This window comes from Rhagoletis pomonella, unplaced genomic scaffold (assembly GCF_013731165.1).
Source record: "Rhagoletis pomonella isolate Grant_MI unplaced genomic scaffold, Rhpom_1.0 Rhpom_scaffold_00007, whole genome shotgun sequence".
NCBI lineage: Eukaryota > Metazoa > Arthropoda > Insecta > Diptera > Tephritidae > Rhagoletis > Rhagoletis pomonella.
Window position 1 is genome coordinate 62,449,855 of NW_023458561.1, and position 17,877 is coordinate 62,467,731.

The 17,877-nt window shown below is 35.6% G+C and overlaps 1 protein-coding gene across 1 annotated transcript in view; it reads right to left on the reverse strand.

Moving 5' to 3' along the window:
* The window catches only part of LOC118743291 (sodium channel protein 60E), a 36,016-nt gene that overhangs the window by 13,626 nt on the left and 4,513 nt on the right, over positions 1–17,877 (reverse strand). Inside the window, exons 14-20 of the mRNA XM_036475875.1 lie at positions 11,491–11,700; positions 8,905–11,399; positions 7,559–7,886; positions 7,382–7,482; positions 2,740–2,914; positions 2,201–2,497; positions 1,533–1,687 (exon numbers count right to left, since the gene is read on the reverse strand). Of these exons, the coding sequence (XP_036331768.1) occupies positions 1,533–1,687; positions 2,201–2,497; positions 2,740–2,914; positions 7,382–7,482; positions 7,559–7,886; positions 8,905–11,399; positions 11,491–11,700 (3,761 nt within the window). The remainder of the gene's footprint in view (positions 1–1,532; positions 1,688–2,200; positions 2,498–2,739; positions 2,915–7,381; positions 7,483–7,558; positions 7,887–8,904; positions 11,400–11,490; positions 11,701–17,877) is intronic.

The window sequence follows — 17,877 nt, forward strand, 5'->3', positions numbered from 1 at the left end:
TCTAAGAACAACTAAATATACTAAAAATCAACAAATAATAATAGTGATTTGCCAAATACAACAAGCTACTAAGTAAGAAAAGTAATATAGGATTAAATCAATCAGGAATTAAGCAAAGTGAATGTATCTAATATGAAACAAATTCTATAAACATCGAGCAACTAATACGCTTGCAAACTTAAAACATAAATCAGCAAACAACAATGAGAATATGAAATGGCCTTTTCACAATGATGATTTATGCTCGGAAATCTATTGGTTTCGTCTCTCAACTAAACGGAGATCATATGGAAAGGTGTTACATACAAACATACTGGGAAGTGTGACACTACAAATAAATAAATACTTTTTCATAAGACCACTAATATTTTCAATGGATTTATGTACATTCCCAGGTAGTGTAATCAATACAAACACTTACAGGATCGGAAACAGTTCCCATACAATTTATGCACATTTATACAACACTAATATTGAAATACGAGTACTTATGGTAGCTGGGATTTTCACTACATAGTATTTACTTAAGTAGTTAGATAGTGCGTAGTAGGTACTATGTACATACATAGATAGTACAAAAACAAGTAAAGAGTTTTGGGGTCTTCTACGCTTACAGTTCTCCCAAAATAGGAAACTACAAACTGTAGAATACACCGCAACAATCGGTTCACAGAGTGGAGGCACTTTTACTCGCAAATAGAGAAGAAAGCAAGTGTTTAAATAATTTTATCACCAAATCATTCTTCGAACTCATTCAGCTACGGTTAGCTAAATTTGTTTTTGGATGTGTTGTGTATGTAAGTAGATAGATACGAGTATTTGGTAAGTTATGCACTGTAGCAGTAAAACCGTAATGCACAGGTACTATATTATTTACACATGGAATGTACCCTAACTATGTAAGTATGTATGTATGATTATAAAACGGTAACACTTTTTACCAAAAATTGAAGAAAACCACTTTGAAAGATTATAAGCGGTTTCGATGCAAATTACATAAGTACGCATTACGAGTACTCAAAATAACACAAAAAAAAAAAAAAAATCATTGCAATAAGTTTAACGTGAGTAGGGTTAGTAGTCAGATAGAAAAGTTATGTTAAGTAGTTAGGCATGTTAAGGGCTTAGACACGAGTAGCTTGAAGATTCTCATTTTTTTTTGTGAGTAAACTATGTTGTATTAAGGTTATGTGAGTTAGAGAAAGTGAGAGAGTGTGAAAGAGCGCACAGGAAAGGCGTTGATTAAGAGACAGGTGAGTTTTATGCATTTCTATATGTTTGTATGAAGGTAGTTAATGCGGTGTTACTGTACTTGAGCAATTCTAGAGTAAATAGCGACAGCTTTGCCAAATAAAACAGTTACCTTAAAAAAAAAAATATTTAAATAAAAAAAAACAAATGTGTATCAAATAGAAATATGTATGTAAGTTAGCAGCTATAGCTTATCAAAAGAAAATAGTAAATCAAAATCAAAATTTAAACTGAATGCAGTTTATTTTGTATAAATCATACTTTTAGCATTTGATCATTACCTTCTCGAATTCGATAAATCATAAAACATTGCTAAAAAATGATTTATTGGTCGCTTAATGACTTTCTGTGGTTTTTTTCGTCCCAACTTTTTCATGGCGGTGTAATAGTGTTTTTGAGATTCGGTGAGAAACATTTCCAACACTCCTCCTTCATACTATGGAACGATGAAAATAGATTTTTAATATTTACACATAAACACCATAAATGTTTTTTTTTTTTGGTTTTGTTTTTTTAGTAAATCTTAAAAAATCGTATGCGCGTGTGTGCTGTTAATGTCAATGTTAAGTATTCAAGTGTGGGTATGTTAGTATGTATGTATGTTAACATTTATACACTGAAAAAATATGAAAGGCGAAATTACTTTTCGGCAAAAGTTGCCGCTCTTGCCGAAAAGTACTTTCTTAGATTGAGTTTATGTTTTATTTGATTTTTTTTTGTTCATTCTGTGTTGTCATAAAGTACTGCAGTGTGTATATAAATAATTTTTACAACATCAAATTATTTTGATGCATTTATCAGATAGGTTACATTCTCCCAGCGTATATGTGTATTTGTATTTGTTTGTGTTAATGTCGATTAAAAAATTTACAATTTATTTATTTATGAATTGCAAAAATCGGTTAATACCAAACCTGCTTGTCATACGCCTTGGTCCAGCCACACTTACCTTCTTCTTGAGCATATTGAAATTATCGATAATAACTCCAATGAATAGATTGAGCGTAAAGAATGAGCCGCACACTATGAAGATGACGAAATAAATGTAGGCATACAAATTGGCCTCGCGCTGCGGCTGCAAATCGACGCCGCGCGCATCCACTGCATCGGCCATCACCTCCATCCAGCCCTCGAAGGTGGCCACCTGCAGCAGCGCCAAATAGCCCATGCCTACGTGATCGAATGTGATCTTCGAATTGATCCAAGTGTAATTCTGCTTGATGCATTCGGCTCTGTCGTTCACTTCCTGTTTAGTAGTTTAAATTTTTTTGCATTAAAATGAAAATAAAGTTAATTAACGTAGACAATTTCTTTAAAACAAATATTTGCATAAAAAAAAAAACAAATTCCTATAATAACAATGTATGTATAAAAAAATGTTTAAGTGATATTTTAAAAACTTTGTAACACAAGTGTGTTGTTTGTAAAAATGTGTGTAAATTTACGTTTGTATGTGTACGAATTTTTTGTCCAATTTGTTTTACTAACCGTCACTGGCAGCAATTCACCATCGTCGTCAAGGCATTTGAAAAATTTACCACCGAAAAATTGTACACCCATTATGGAAAATATCAACCAAAAGACTAAACAAACTAAAAGTACATTAAAAATTGACGGTATTGCATACATGAGAGCATTTACTACAATTCGCATTCCTTGCCACCTGGAATAGAAATAAAATGAAACAGATTCATAGTTTTATGGGGGGATATGCGTTACATATTTACATATTTGTTATTGTTTTTTTTATTTTTATTTTTTGATGGTTTAGCGATTTGATTGAGGTATATAGAGAGGCGCTCAAATGCTTAAGGATAGTTGTGGAGAGAAAACTCAAAAGCATTGAATTTAACTTAAAAATAGCACAAATATACAGCAACAACATTGATTTGGGAACAAACATAAAAAAGTGACAAGCATCAGTGATCAGAGGGTAATAATTTGTAAAATTTTTTGCTTATATACTTGTGGTCTTGAGCCCCCCTTTTTATAGACTACAAAACACTGACGCAGGACTGAGGACTAAGGAGTTCAAGAGAATAGTTTCGTGGTTAAATTCTCATATTACTTCAGAAAAAAAAATTAAAATTTCGAGGCAATTTCGAATTCTTTCCCAATTTTTCGGTAACACCTATATATTCAGCAATAAAAATTCTTTGTTATTATTTCCTTGTTAGCAAAAAAATGGAAAAAGCAACAAAGTCCAAATTTTTTTTAAACATTTCTACTGGAATAATCATAATACTTCCTTTGCAAAAGTTTAATGATTTGTGGAGGATTTACTGGCATTTTGTTGGTAGAAACTGAGACCTGGTGGTTAAGTACTAGAACGGGTTACTTGAGTTCAATAAGCTTTGTAACAAAACAAACTATCTCCTTGAGACAAAAAGGTCGGTATGTCGAAAAATTTAAAATGGAGACCTCCGCGTTCGGCAAAAAAATATCGAAATTGCCTTCGAATCGAAATACTTCTTTAACAAAAGTTTAATTAATTTTGGCCAGCTTTAATTTACTGCCATTAGGGCGGTAGGAACTGAGATCTGGTGGTTAAGTACTAGATTGGGGTACTGGAGATCAATGAAATTTCGAAGCAAAACAATTTTCTCTACAAGACAAAAATATCGATATATCTTGCTTTAAGATCCAGCTGTAAACTTTTTTCTGGTACGGTCTTATAGTACTCACTCAATATTACCTTCTAATAACTGATCTAAAAATTTCAAGTTATATACACATGGATTTTTGTACAAAATATTAAGGTTCATAATAAAAAAGTAATAGCAAAGAAGACATCAATGAAAATGTGGTATATACCACATCTGCATGTATTTACTTACAAAGCGATAAACAAATTCTTGAATCAATATGTTAACATTGCGTTTCTACCATTCTCAAATTGCACAATTTCGATACTCAATTTTAATATTTCCCAAAAGCTCTTCCATCTTGTTTTTAACGAATATTTTATTGAATTTTTTGTACGCTTATCAGTCATGAACTTTTTGATCATAAATTCATACACTGTAAGAAAAATTTTGAATCGCATTCATAAAGTTAAAAGCAAATTTTTTTCAATTTCACCCAAATTAAGACTCAAACCAAGGCATATCAAACAGGTAGTAGCATTACAGCAAAAAAAAAACATTTGCGGGTATTTTGTTGTTGCTTCTGGTATCAAAAGTGCCTAAAACTGTTCTGACTTTTTTCTTCTAAATCAAAGCGTGCCATTTGAAATACAAAAAATAAAAAATTTATTGGAAAAAATGAAAATTGTTCCAACATTCTTTCTAAGCAAATTTTCTTGCTTCTCGAAGTATTGATCCATCTTTTGCAACGCCCAGTCATCAGCAGTTGTGCTGCTGAGTTGGGCGAACGTTCCAGTAGCTGCTATTCAATCGCTTGTTTTATATAGATTTTATCAATTTGGAATTTTTTTTAGAAGAAATTAAAAATATTTGACATTTTCGAGACCAAATAATTTGAAAAAAAAATCAAATCAGCTGCTATACTGATACTACCTATTCAATGCGCCTTGACTCGACCACAATTTTAATTGACAGCTTTTTCTTTGGCAAAATTGAGAATCGTATCACAATTTCAGTTCAAATTGAGAAAAGTGACCAAATTGCGCAATTAAGCACTCGTGGAAACACACTATTAAACTTCAATGAGTAAGGATTTTATTTTATCAAAATTTATTTACGGTTGATCCGAGATTCCTCTCATACTCGTAAATCTATTACAAATCTATTTCAAAAGTATTATGTATCGTTTTTCAAAGTTTAGTAGTTTACGTAACCTTCATGACGAGTGAGTCGCTGGTTTCTTTGAAAGTCGCACAGTGGTGCCAAACTGGAATTTACTGTTAATATTTAAATCGATATGATATATTTTTTTTTACCGAAAGCTAATACAATTTGAAAAAAAAATTGTCGATTCCGATTTTTAAATTTGTATTTGTTTATATTATAATAACTTGTTGAAAATAATTAGAGTTCCCCCAAACGAAAAAAAATCACATGTACAAATTTAAATGTTATAAAAAAATTTTTACCAATTTTTAGAAAAATTGCTAGTTTCAACTGATTAAGATTTTGGACCGATTTTTCATAAAATTTTTTACTTTGCTAGTCATTCCATATAAAATAGATTTCCAGCACACTTTATATGTAAAAAATGCTTAGCACCATCCTTGGGCTATTGCCTGTGGAATATGACATCCTTCTAAATACCCGCCGGGACTTTTCACTGTTTGCACGGATCTGAGAGGAGCAAAATTAATTTTTCGGCCTGAATTTGGCCAATAATCCGGGCTTATTGACAAAACTCTACGACTTCAGAAAACGCCACAGGGAAAAGTATAGTGGGTGAAATCGCTTTATCTCGATGGACGCCGATATTGAGCAATTGGCAGCGTAGGAGATCAGTGAAACACCCTCGGGTGGCTGAGGAAACTTCGAAATATATAGAAATTAAATAATAGCGGGATAAGGACACCACCCGCCCGCGGGGACTCCTTGCTTAATACGTCCTGGGTACGATATTTGAGCTCGAAAGAATGTGCAGCGTGCCATAATAATTTTTAAAGCACTGTATCTGATCCGTACATATGAACATTGGGCTTAGGACTCAATTCACTTCTTACGCTAGCAGGGTAATATGTCCGTTCGATTTCTTCGCCCTCGTAAAAAGTCTTGCTTTGTATTTTTTTACACATAACTATGTTTACCGCTTTGTACACACAGCAGAAAGTACGAGTATGTAGCTAAACATGCTAAACAAAAAACTGTAATAAAATAACAAAAACAATAACAAAGGATAGCTTAGCGACAGGGATAGGGTGTTGAAAAAATGAGGATTTGTGTAAAAGTCTGTGTGCCATATAGCGGTAGTGAGTACATACAAATGTGGGTCATACATTAATACATGTAAACAGGAGTGAGGTGCAAGGTGCGGGCGGACTCATAGACACTTATAGCGGATAAATATATAGTAGGATTCAAACTGTAAACTATGAGTGGGACGCAAAATTTGTCTAGGCGAATTTCCGATTTGGAAGGCAAAGTGTAACACGAATTGCTCTGTGTTTGCAGCACAAAAAGTTTTTCATAAATTTCTGGTATGTAGAAAAAAATCGATGATGTATTTTGTTGTTTGGTAATTTTTTTTTTTTGTAATTTTTTCCACTTTTTGTGTGCAAATACAACTGTACGCAAATTTTAAACAACACAATTATCAACTCTGATTGGGTACGATTTCCACCTTTTGAATTTCGACATAATCTTTGGTAGGAAACAATGGCTGCCTAGTAGGAAGTATAGGAATTACGGTACACGTCAAACATTTACACCCAAATTCATAAAAAAATAAAGAAAACTTTAACTGCTTTATAAATCGAAAATTTGTATGAAATTGTCACTTCATAGACATATCTATAAATCTATTTTATTTTTTATGAATAAGGTCATTACTGTTTTAACAAATTGTATTATTGTTTCTTTTGAATAACGGGAAATACTCAGTACAACTAAGTAAGTACGCATGGTTGCCATTCAAATACAGGATTCTCGTACAGCTATACGGTACTTTTAGGTGTGGCTTTACTTTTGTTATTTCTATTCGAAATTCATAAAGAAGACGATATTGTATTAAACACTTCCAAATTGTAATTTTTTTTTTTATATTTGTAAACATTTAAAAAGAATATATAATAAGAAAGTTGGAAATTATAGTTTTTAATACTCAAAAATAAGAAAAAATACAAAAAAGTGCACACAAGCTAATAAGGCAAATTTGTAAGAAATTTTTAGATGTGTTTAAGTAAACGTTTTATTTTAATAGTAAAAGGTTAAAGTAGCAGACTGAAATCTGAAAGTAGAAATTTGATGCGAAAATATTAAAAATTCAAAGAAATTCACATAAGTAAGTACATAGACATCAATAGCATTAGCACGGGGCATGCCAAAGAGAGTATTTATGTATGTATGAAAGTTCAAGAGAATACATACATACATATTTGTAGGCGAAAATATTTCAATAAAATAAGATGATTTTTTTTTTTTTATAAAGTTTACAACGTAGCATTTTTTTAACTGAGCAGCTCACGTGATGTGTACACCGTACTACTTACCGTGATATGGCACGCAATGGGCGCAAAGCTCTCAATGTACGCAGCGAACGCAATACCTTGAGATTTTCATTCTCTTCGATGAGCAGCGAGAACACGGAAACCTGTGCGGCAAAAATTTTAATGTGCTTCCATTCTACTTTCTATACATTTCGCTTCATAAGACGCCATTCTACTTACGAAGACTATAATGAAATCCAATATTGTCCAAAAACTTGTGAAATATTTGGAAAACCCCAACGCTAGCCACTTTAAGACCATTTCAATGACGAAGATGAGACAGAATGAGAAATTCGTCCAGTAGAGTACACGTTTCAGCGTTTTATTGCTATCCAAGTAGATGTCCTCGAAGCAGAGGGTTATGCTCGATGCAAATATGAGCACTAGCACAAACCACTCAAAGGCTGGAGTATCGACAACCGCCAAGACAGCCGTCCTTATGCGTGTCCATTGTTTGGCGCTCTTCGTGTCCATGCACGACATGAACCATGGACAGCGAAAATAGAAGCTGAAATGAGATCGAATTTTAAGTATTGCAAATGTGATTGGAGAAAAAAAGCTTCGGCAAACGAATTCTAATTAATTTTGCTAGGGAATGTTCAGGCAGCGGAAATGACATATTGTTAATATCGAAAAATATAGAACTAGTTTCCCAGCTTCCCACTATCTCTACTTCTCACAGAGAAATGCCGCGAACGATAGCGTTTGAGAAGAGATTCAATATAGAGCAAATAGTGTAACGAAGCATCTGATGAGGCGGCTCTTGGAGTTTTCGAGAGAAAGATTCTGCGAAAGATTTACGGACCTTTACGCGTTGGTGATGGCGAATATCGCAGACGATTTAACGATGAGCTGTATGAGCTTTACAACGATATAGACATAGTGCAGCGAATTAAAATTCAGCGGCTCCGCTGGCTTGGCCATGTCGTTCGGATGGACAGAAACGCTCCTGCTCTGAAAATATTCAACGCGGGCCGCGATGCTGGTAACAGAGGAAGAGGAAGGCCTCCTCTGCGTTGGAAAGACCAGGTGGAGAAGGACTTGGCTTCACTTGGCATTTTCAATTGGCGTCAGTTAGCACAGAAGAGAAATGACTGGCGTGCTGTTTTGGACTCGGCCAAAATCGCTTAGGCGGTTACAGCGCCAATTAAGAAGAAGAAGAAGAAGTATAACAAAGCAGCCTTTTCTGAAAAGTCATGTCCCTGCAATGATATGTACATGAAACGGCCGAACACTTCTGAAGGAATAACAGCTAGGCAATGGTTCTGGAAAGACAACCAACGACGAGTCCAGGAAGAAGCACAGGCAAAGTGCTTATTTGGACGATATACATAGTTGAAACAGATTTAAATTCCTAATAATAAAACTCTCAAAGGAGAATCTGAAGAGACTGAAGAGTCATCTACACAAACTAGGTATTTTGTCATACCCTTTCTGCAGCTTTTTATGTAATGTAGCCACAGTAAATACCTCCTGATCCAGTATATTTTAAATATCATATCGTTTTTATATCTTATTATACTTACTGATCATAACACTTCTGCGGAAAGCAATCATCTGGCACTTTCGGTGGTTTCGTTTGTCCGAAACTTGGAAAAGTCATGGGGTCATTGTATGCTCCCTGCGAGTTACGCCTCCCACCTACAGTGAGATCGTCTACGTAGGAGACCAGACAATGCCATGGTTTTTCGGTCAGCCGCGAGAAGGCCGACTTTTGTGTTGGTTCGGCCGTCTCCGTTACCATAGCACCGCCTGCAGATGAGCGTGCACCCGGTACGCTGTATCCCAGTGCCAGTACCGAGCTGGTGTCGGCAATACCGCCTGCGCCCGAACTATGCGATTCGGTGCGTGCGGATTGAAAGGAAGCGGCTTTGTCTAGTGTCGATTGTGGATGCTCGGCGAAGCGTTTGGCGCGCATATCGCTAACATCGCCGGCAGCCCTTGGGCGGATGGACGAGGTTGTGGTTGTGGTGATAGTGGTGGAAATGGTGGTTCTTGTTGCTGACGGAATTAGTGATTTTTGAAGTAGTGGTGGTGGAGGTGGGTCATGTATTTTCGAGGCATGGTAATGCTGTTGGTGCTCAGTGAGTGCCGCTAGCGGCGGCGTGGTCTTAATTGAGGATATTTGTGCTAGTGTTGGCGGTTCGAGCTGCGACTTGAGTGATGTCGGTGGCGTTGGTGGTACCGCCACACCCGACGAAGTCAAAGAGGCGCCGTCACGTTGATTACTCTGCTGACGACTCAGTTGTTGCTTTTGTATTAGCAAATTCTCATATGAGTTTGTGCTCTTCAGCGATAGGCTGTCCAGTCGGATGGCGTCTGTGGTTAGGCACTTGCGTGGCAGTTTCTCCGACTCCATGCGCAGCGTTGATATGGGCTTCTCCTCTTCAGGTACTTCATCGACACGTTCGATGAGCGATAGGCGCTTGAAGCGATCGAATTGCGCGCTTAATTGATCGCTCTTATGGCGTGCGAACGGCGATTTAGCGGCCGCTGTAACTGTTGCCGCCACCGCCATCGATTCGATGGTCACGAATGGGGCATGAATTTGATCACAGATTTTGCGTATTTCATTTGATATGCTAAAGTCTTCGTCGATTTTGCGCTGCTTCTCCAAGCTGCGACGTTTAATCTTTACCGAATTGCGATCGGTGCTGGTGAGCAGCGAATGCTGACGGCGCGGCACAGTCGACAGATCGTAACTGTCATACGGGTTGAGTGGGTGTACAACTTCATCGGCGGCAGAGCGCTCAGAGGCGCCTGTAATGACAGCAATATGATCGAGTATGGCTTTATTGGCTTCATCGGCAGCAGGCGACGGCTCTGAGAGTGTGGACAGGCGTCGCTCCAGTGACGTCGTTGAGCGCTTTATCTCTTCCAATTCCTTCTCGAAGCTCTGTATGATGTTGTCGAACTCGGAATGCTCCACCAGTGGCAGCGCTTCATTATCATGCCCATTGCCATTGCTGGACGCATGACTGCCATTGCGACGCTGCTCGATCTGCTGCAATATCGAGTTGGAAATATAGCTCAAGTTCGACTTGATGCTGCTCGTCGATGGCTTGCGTTCATCTTTTCGCACATCAACAATCAACGAATCTGTGTCGGCATCGACAATTGCCGAGCCATATCCAACGGTTTCGCTGAAATAATTATTGCTATTATCCGCATCGTCTTGCAGAAATTGAAAAAGCTCTTTGTGCTCGCAATTCAGCAGCTCATCGCGCAAATTGCCCTGACCTGAAAGTAGCTCTTCATGTTCCATGGAGATGGTATTCAGCGAATGGCCGCTCGAATGTCGACGTACACTTAAATGCAAGTCATCATCAGACTTCAGGCTACGCGAAGGTAACAGCGAACGTTGCGACTGGTCGCTCGACTGCGATAGGCGATCCAATGACTTGCGGTAGCTGGGCGAACGCGTTAACAGTGACTTCTGATACTGCAAGTAGGCCTCATCATGCTCCTCGCTGCAGTAACGCCGTGACGATGTGTCCTGCAGCGAATCGCCACGCATAAACGAACCGCTGCGCTGATCATTCGCATACGGATCGGTATCAGTCGAATTGTACTGGCCCATGAGCCGCAACTCAATGGACTCGGTGTATGTTGGCTCGTCGCGCGAATCGTTGTGTTGCGTACCAAAACCGGAAGACACTTGATGCAGCAGACGACGTTCCGCCTGCGGGTAGAGTGTATTGTAATCGTTGCGGCTATTATTGTCTAATTGGCAGGAGCTAGTTGTTGTCGTGATGCCATCGAATGAGGGCGCTTGCTGTTGCAACTGCATGTGATGTTGTATTTGTTGTTGTGTGAGTTGTTGCTGCTGTTGCTGCTGTTGCAACTCTGTTGTTGACTGTAGGTGGTGTTGCTGCTGCTGCTGCTGCTGCTGGTGTTGTTGTAATTGTAGTTCGGATAGCTCGTGTTCGCTCTCTACGCCGTCAACGATGGTGTGTAAGGTATCCTTGAGTGGAATCTGAAAGCCGAAATCCGAACCGGACACCGGACGATTCATGGATTCCTGTAGACGAGGGAAGAATGAAAAACCGGCAGGTAAGGTAGGTAATGTAGGAGAGAAAGCGAAATAAATGTACCGTTAGTGGGAAACTCACTTGATAACTAAGCCTATGCAGTTTAGTTTCCGTTATTAAGCTCGGCTTTTCGATCACCTTCGCGGCCGCCTGCTGCGCCTCCATAACGATTTGTTGGAACTTTGTCGCATATTTGCGTTCCTTACGCTCTTTGCGTTCCTGTCGCTTCTTGCGTATCAGATCGCGTACGCGTTCGATGCTGCGCGCCAATTTCGACTCTTCGCCGACTTCCTATGAAATTCGGATGGAGAAAGAAGTTTTAGCCATAGTAAAATTTTGAATAGAATGCGTTTTAAGAGAAGCTTAGGAATTGTAAAAAAAAAATAGATTGAGAATTTTTATGCTTGTTTGGCGCCAATTTCGCACTGAAATTACACTACTGAAACGAATACACTAAATCTAAGATTTTTTGGTTACATTTTTTGCAGGTCTTGCTAAGCTACAGAACGCGCCAATTCGAGTCTTATTTGAGTGTGAAAAATACTAATTTACTTAACTGGCATGCTATACAATAAAAACATTCAAATATATTTTTAATTATTTTTTTAATTTTAAGACAATTACACTTAACATTTAGAGTTTTTGAAAATTTAAACAACAAAACCAATGAGCAAAACTTAAAAAGCAGGCAATTTTTGAGAAATTTTAGTTAGTTTTCGGGGGAGCACTACTCTAAAATTATGTAAATGTTTTTTTTTTTTTTGGTTCTTCAAAGAGTAAAATATATTCGGTAAATAGGATTTGAAACAATTTAAAGCTTAGGAAATTACCTTCTTTTTGAAAATCTGTTTATTTTGTGACATAAATATATATATATTTTTTTTTTGGTTTTTTGTTATTAAGTGAATGTGGTTTTAAACATTTGCGGTTTAAAGGTGTAAAAATACATAGTTCAATAAAGAGTTCATAGTTTCATTTCAACACAAACGCAGCGGCGCAGTACATAGTTTCATATTTTTTTAGTTGAACACATTGGTGCATATTTGGTTGTTGTTGTTGTTGTACATAAATACATAGTTTATAATTTTATTTAAAACGTTTATGCCAATAAAAAAATTAAATAAATTAATGCAAAATTTTAGTAGGAAAACAATCAATTTTATAATCGTGTGCAAATATATTTTCCAAAAGAAATTTAAATTTTTTTTTAATTTTTTTTTTTTAATTTAGTGTACATATGTATATTATTTTCAGATCCATATCATTTAAGTTTAAAAAGTCATTTTCGGCACACAAACACACACAGGAATAGAAATAAAACACAGTTTTGGGTAAGTTTTTTGTTTTATGTTTGGTTTGGTTTTAGTTTAGTTTTAGAGGCACAGAGTTATGCAGAATCATTCGTAAGTTATCAACAGTTGAGCGGGAAAACACGATTCGAAGAGAGGAAGACAATAGAAATATATAGAGTTATAGGTTATGTTGAATAATAAAGTAGTTTATAAGTTTGTAAAAAAGGTTCAGCAGTGAGTTTGAGGTGTTTCAATATTTTGGTTCTTTTTTTCCAATTTCAGTTGCCTTACGATGGATTTAAATGATCTCAATTCGATTGTTTACACCGTGCGACAAAAAAATGTAAACAGACGAAGCAAAGCGAAGTTTAGTCTTTCTCTCAGACTTGAAATTTCAAAGATATAATTAGTAAAAAAAAATACTTTCAAAAATTCGGTGCAATATAGACAATGGGTGCCAAATGAAGGTGAAAATTCTGTAGAATTTAAAAAAAATTTGTTTTTGATTCATAAGGACGAAAAGGTTTTGAAAATGCCCTTTTAATTTTTTTTTTTTTAGATAATAAAGTAGGAAGGACAAATTCGAGGATGCGGTCATGTCCATTGATTTTATTCAAAAATAAAACTCGAAAATTTCTTATTCTACATATTCTCTTTTACAGACTGGCATGTCTTCAGGAAACTCTAAGTAGTATCCTTAAATCAACTGCTGTGAGAATATTGGGCCTCATGCATAAAATGTGAGCTTAAACTCAGACTAAATTTATGCATTGATGAAGTTAAGTCAAGCTCAAGGATTTGTACTGAAAATCGAGTCGCAGCTTAAGTTGACTTTTTATGCATGACGCCCATTGAGTCGTTGACGGAAATCTTGACTTCGAAGGCACTTTCAGGCTAATGTTCTGTCCACCTTCGAAAAATAACCGAAAATCTGGCGATCGGGGCATCGTGGGGTTTCTCACCTAGGATAGTTCACTTGATTTAAGCGGCCATTGTGCGTCTGATTTTACCTCACGGAGCCTTTGCCCGGTAGCCTACCCTGAAGTCGTCAACGACGCTTTAACAACTCCAAAGGTTACAAAGGAGTGTGGCGCTATATGATCCCCACTTACTGAAGCTCTGAATGCGATTCCACATCTCATATTTGCTCGAAAGATAGCCGTTATTGTAGTCTTAAAACTCCAATAGGCAGGTTGCTGGACTCATAGTACACATCCGACCGCTCGAGAATCTTAGGGACAATAGTTTTGGGGCACTCGTCACTGTGGGCAGTGAGATCTTTAAAGTTGTGAAGGACTTTGTCTAAATAGGATCCAGCATAATCATCACAAATAAAGTCAGCCTGGAGATCCCAGGTGCTACTTTCAGCTAAGCCAGAATCGAAAAGCACAGCCATCTCTCGACGAACAAAAACTACGCTCTGCAAGTCTCTCATCATGGCCGTTCCTTTATATGGCGCAGAATCATGGACGATGTCGAACAAAGCTGAGACGCCTTTGGGAGGTGTCGAGCGAACTATTCTACGAAAGATCTATGGCCTGTTTGCGCGGACGACGCGTACCAAAATATTAAATGACGAAACCTACCAGGGGGGAGATTCTGTAGCCAGTTAGCGGAAATTTTCGGATAGCTACGGCACTTTCTGACGCAATAACATTCATATCATGCTTCAATAAGCGCGATAGCGATCCCAAAATTGTCGCTAACTGGTTACAGAATCTCCCCCAGCTTTTTAACGACACGTACACAGTTAAGCACATAAGAATACAGTGACTGCGCTGGCCCCGACATGCTATACGCCCAAGCCGACAAAATTGGAAAAGGAATCGAGATTTCAGAATATTTAAGTTTTTTTTTAAAATACCATTTCACACTGTTTAAGTAATTTGGATTCTATAGAGATGATCGAATGGTGCTGTTTGCTTTATATAATTGGTGAAGAATTTGTCATTATTTTCAACTACAAAGCTGTTTTTTCCTCGGAAATATTGAAACACCTTTCGAAAAGTTAAACTTTAAAGTGTAATTGTGTATGCTTTTGCGACTTCTACTGTAATTAAGAAAGTGTTATGTTTGTAATATTTAAGTATTTTGCAATAATGTTTTAAGTGTCTTACTAAGTGTGTTTTAAATCAGCAGAAAGCTTGGAAATGTGTTGATGTGTATATGTATATAGTTATGCATATGTAAAAATAACTGTTTTATAATTATATCACAAATGGCATATTTTATCTTAGAATTAATAAAAATAATCTCATTTTGACAAAAAAGTTGTTGGACATTTTCATTCACACAAATTCAACAAAACTCTTTTGTATGTAAATGTGACTTATGTAAGTATTTAATGTTGAAGTTAATCATTAACATATTTGAAAAAAATTAAAATACAATAAAATAAAAGTAAAATAAAATTTAATAAATAAAATAAAAATAAAAAAATAATTAAAATAAAATTAATAGTAATAATAGATTGGCGCGTACACATATGTTAGTGTTTGGCCGAGCCTCTCCTCCGACTTGTGGCGTGCGCCTTGATGTTATCACACAAATCAAAGGGACCTACAGTTTCACGCCGACTCCGAACGGCGCACAGTGCCGCGAAGGTGGACAAAAATACAAAAATCGACTGTCTTGAAACTTAGATGTTTTGATGTCAAGTTACAGCTAAATCTCCAACTAAGAGAAGTTCATAAGTTATTTTGTGATAAAAACAACTTTCAGCCTCACACACCCCCTCAAAGTACACCTATTTTCTACATACCATTTCATTTCGGAGATTCGCACATAAAAGTGGTCGCAGTTAAAAATTTGTTAAAAATACATTTTTATTCCTAGCAAGATCAACTTTTGCACTTTGATAAAGATATATGCGACAAACCAAAAAAATGTATGGTTCATGGAAAAAAAATTTATACAAATATTTTTTTTTTATTAATAAATAAATATATGATTAAACATACCAAAATCCGAAAATTGGTAAACTTTGGAGACAAAAACAAAAAAACATCTTGAAAGTTCGTGAAATTTTTTTTTTGGTTATGGTAGTTTGGACCTTCTACTAACAGAAACAATCGAAATCTCTTCCAACTTTTTCCAATATTGGAAAATTTTCAATTTTGAAAAAGTGGCTAAATGCCTTTTTTTGGTATTATTTTAGCTGATCTATATTTACAATACTTTTTCTGAATGCCCTAAGATCTATATTTTTGGTTCGCTTTTCAAAAATAAGGTGTTGAATTAAAGCTAAAAGTGCAAAAAAAAAAATTAATAGGTACAGGGTGCTTTGAAATGAAAAAAATTATCAGCTAATTAAAATACTTAAATATGCATCACGGTATGGGAGCCAAAAACAAAGGTATACGAAGATTTACATATATATATATATACATATATATATATATATAGAGCAATGACACCAGTTTACAAATAATATGTTAACCAATTCGGGTAAGGAAATAAATGCAATCGAGACACCTTACAGCGCCCAATGATTAGACGAAAGGCGAACAAAAAGAAAATAAAAATAAATAACATACCTGTTACTCTTCATCTGCATAAAGAGTACTATTTTGCTTAAGCAGCAAACAAAAACAGCTTGCGAAAATGATAGTACAAATGTATGCACATCAGGGAGGTCCAATTTTTTTAAATATATTTTTTTTTGATTGAGTCTTTTTATAATTTTGTTCACCTAACTAATTACATTACCTGTGCAAAAATTTCAACGTTTTACTATTAGTGGAAAATGTTGCTCAACGCGAGTTTAAAATTTCATGAATTTTTCTCTGGTGCTAAGAGTCCTCTCTTGTGGAAAACAAATAAAAACCCAAGAGTTTAGTGTTTTGTTGAACGAAACAAGAGAGTTATACCTTAGAAATTATGGTTGGTATAACATGCCAAGTTCAGTGCATAAAGTTTTAGTACATGAATGTGATGTAATTAAATACTTTGATTTACCAATAGGTAATGATTTTAAAGCTATGTTTTCATTTATTTTCTTAATCTGTATTTCCACCTATTTTATCAGGTTCATTATCAGAAGAAGCCTTAGAATGTTCACACAAAAACATAAGAAAATATCGGCTTAATCATTCTCGAAAAACTGGAAGAGTACAAAGCAATACGGATTTAATGACTCGTTTGATATTATCGTCAGATCCATTAGTTGCATTTAAAAGAAATATAAAACAGAGAAACAAATATTTAAAGGGTTCTGATCTCAGCTTTAATAAATACATTGTTGAAAGTGACGAAGCAGACAAAAGCATGGAATCATTTGAATCAGTGATCACTTCCTCCTCTTCTGAGGACACTGAAACTGAGTGATTATAACAACTAGTTCGGTTTTTATTAACATATTATATGTTATTACCATATAACAGTTATTATTACTTACTTACTTAACAGTGATTATGCTTTATTTTAAATAAAATCAAAATAATTTTTTTTTCTAAAGGTTAACATGTAAGGAAAACCGACTTAATTTTTCAAATTACCATAATGTATTCACTTAGGAAGTAAAGTTTAGACGAATTTTGACTATTAAGACTATTTTTCTGAACACTTAGCAACAATGATATGCCATATTTCATTTTTAAATAATCATGTGCAAAAACTCGGTGTTTTTTTAATGGGTACCCGTTACAAAAAAACCGATTACTTTCTTAAAATTAGAGTAATATAGACACTTCAGATGTAAAGTTTCAATAAATTCTGACGACTCCTTCCGGTTTTCGTAAACACCACAATCAGCAATGATTATGCCTCATTTGTCTTTCATATAGTAATGTAAAAAAAAAATCTTTTTTTTTAATGGGTACCCGGTACCGAAAAATCGATTTAATTTTTGAAATAAGCATGGCTTAACCCTTTTAGGTGTAAAGTTTCAACAAGTTCTGAATACTATTTCGGTTTTTATAAACATATGTCTACGATGATTATGAGTTATTTTACCTTTTTATAAAATTGTAAAAATTTTTTTTTTTTAATTAAATGGTAACAGATGCTGAAAAACGTTTTTTTTTTCTTAAATTGCGGTGATATAGTCCTTTCAGGTGTAAAGTTTCAGCCCATTCTGATGCCTCCTTCCACTTATATCAACACATGTCCACAATGACTATTTTCATATAAAAATGCAAGAAAAACTCGGTTTTATCGAAATGAGTAACCGGTACAG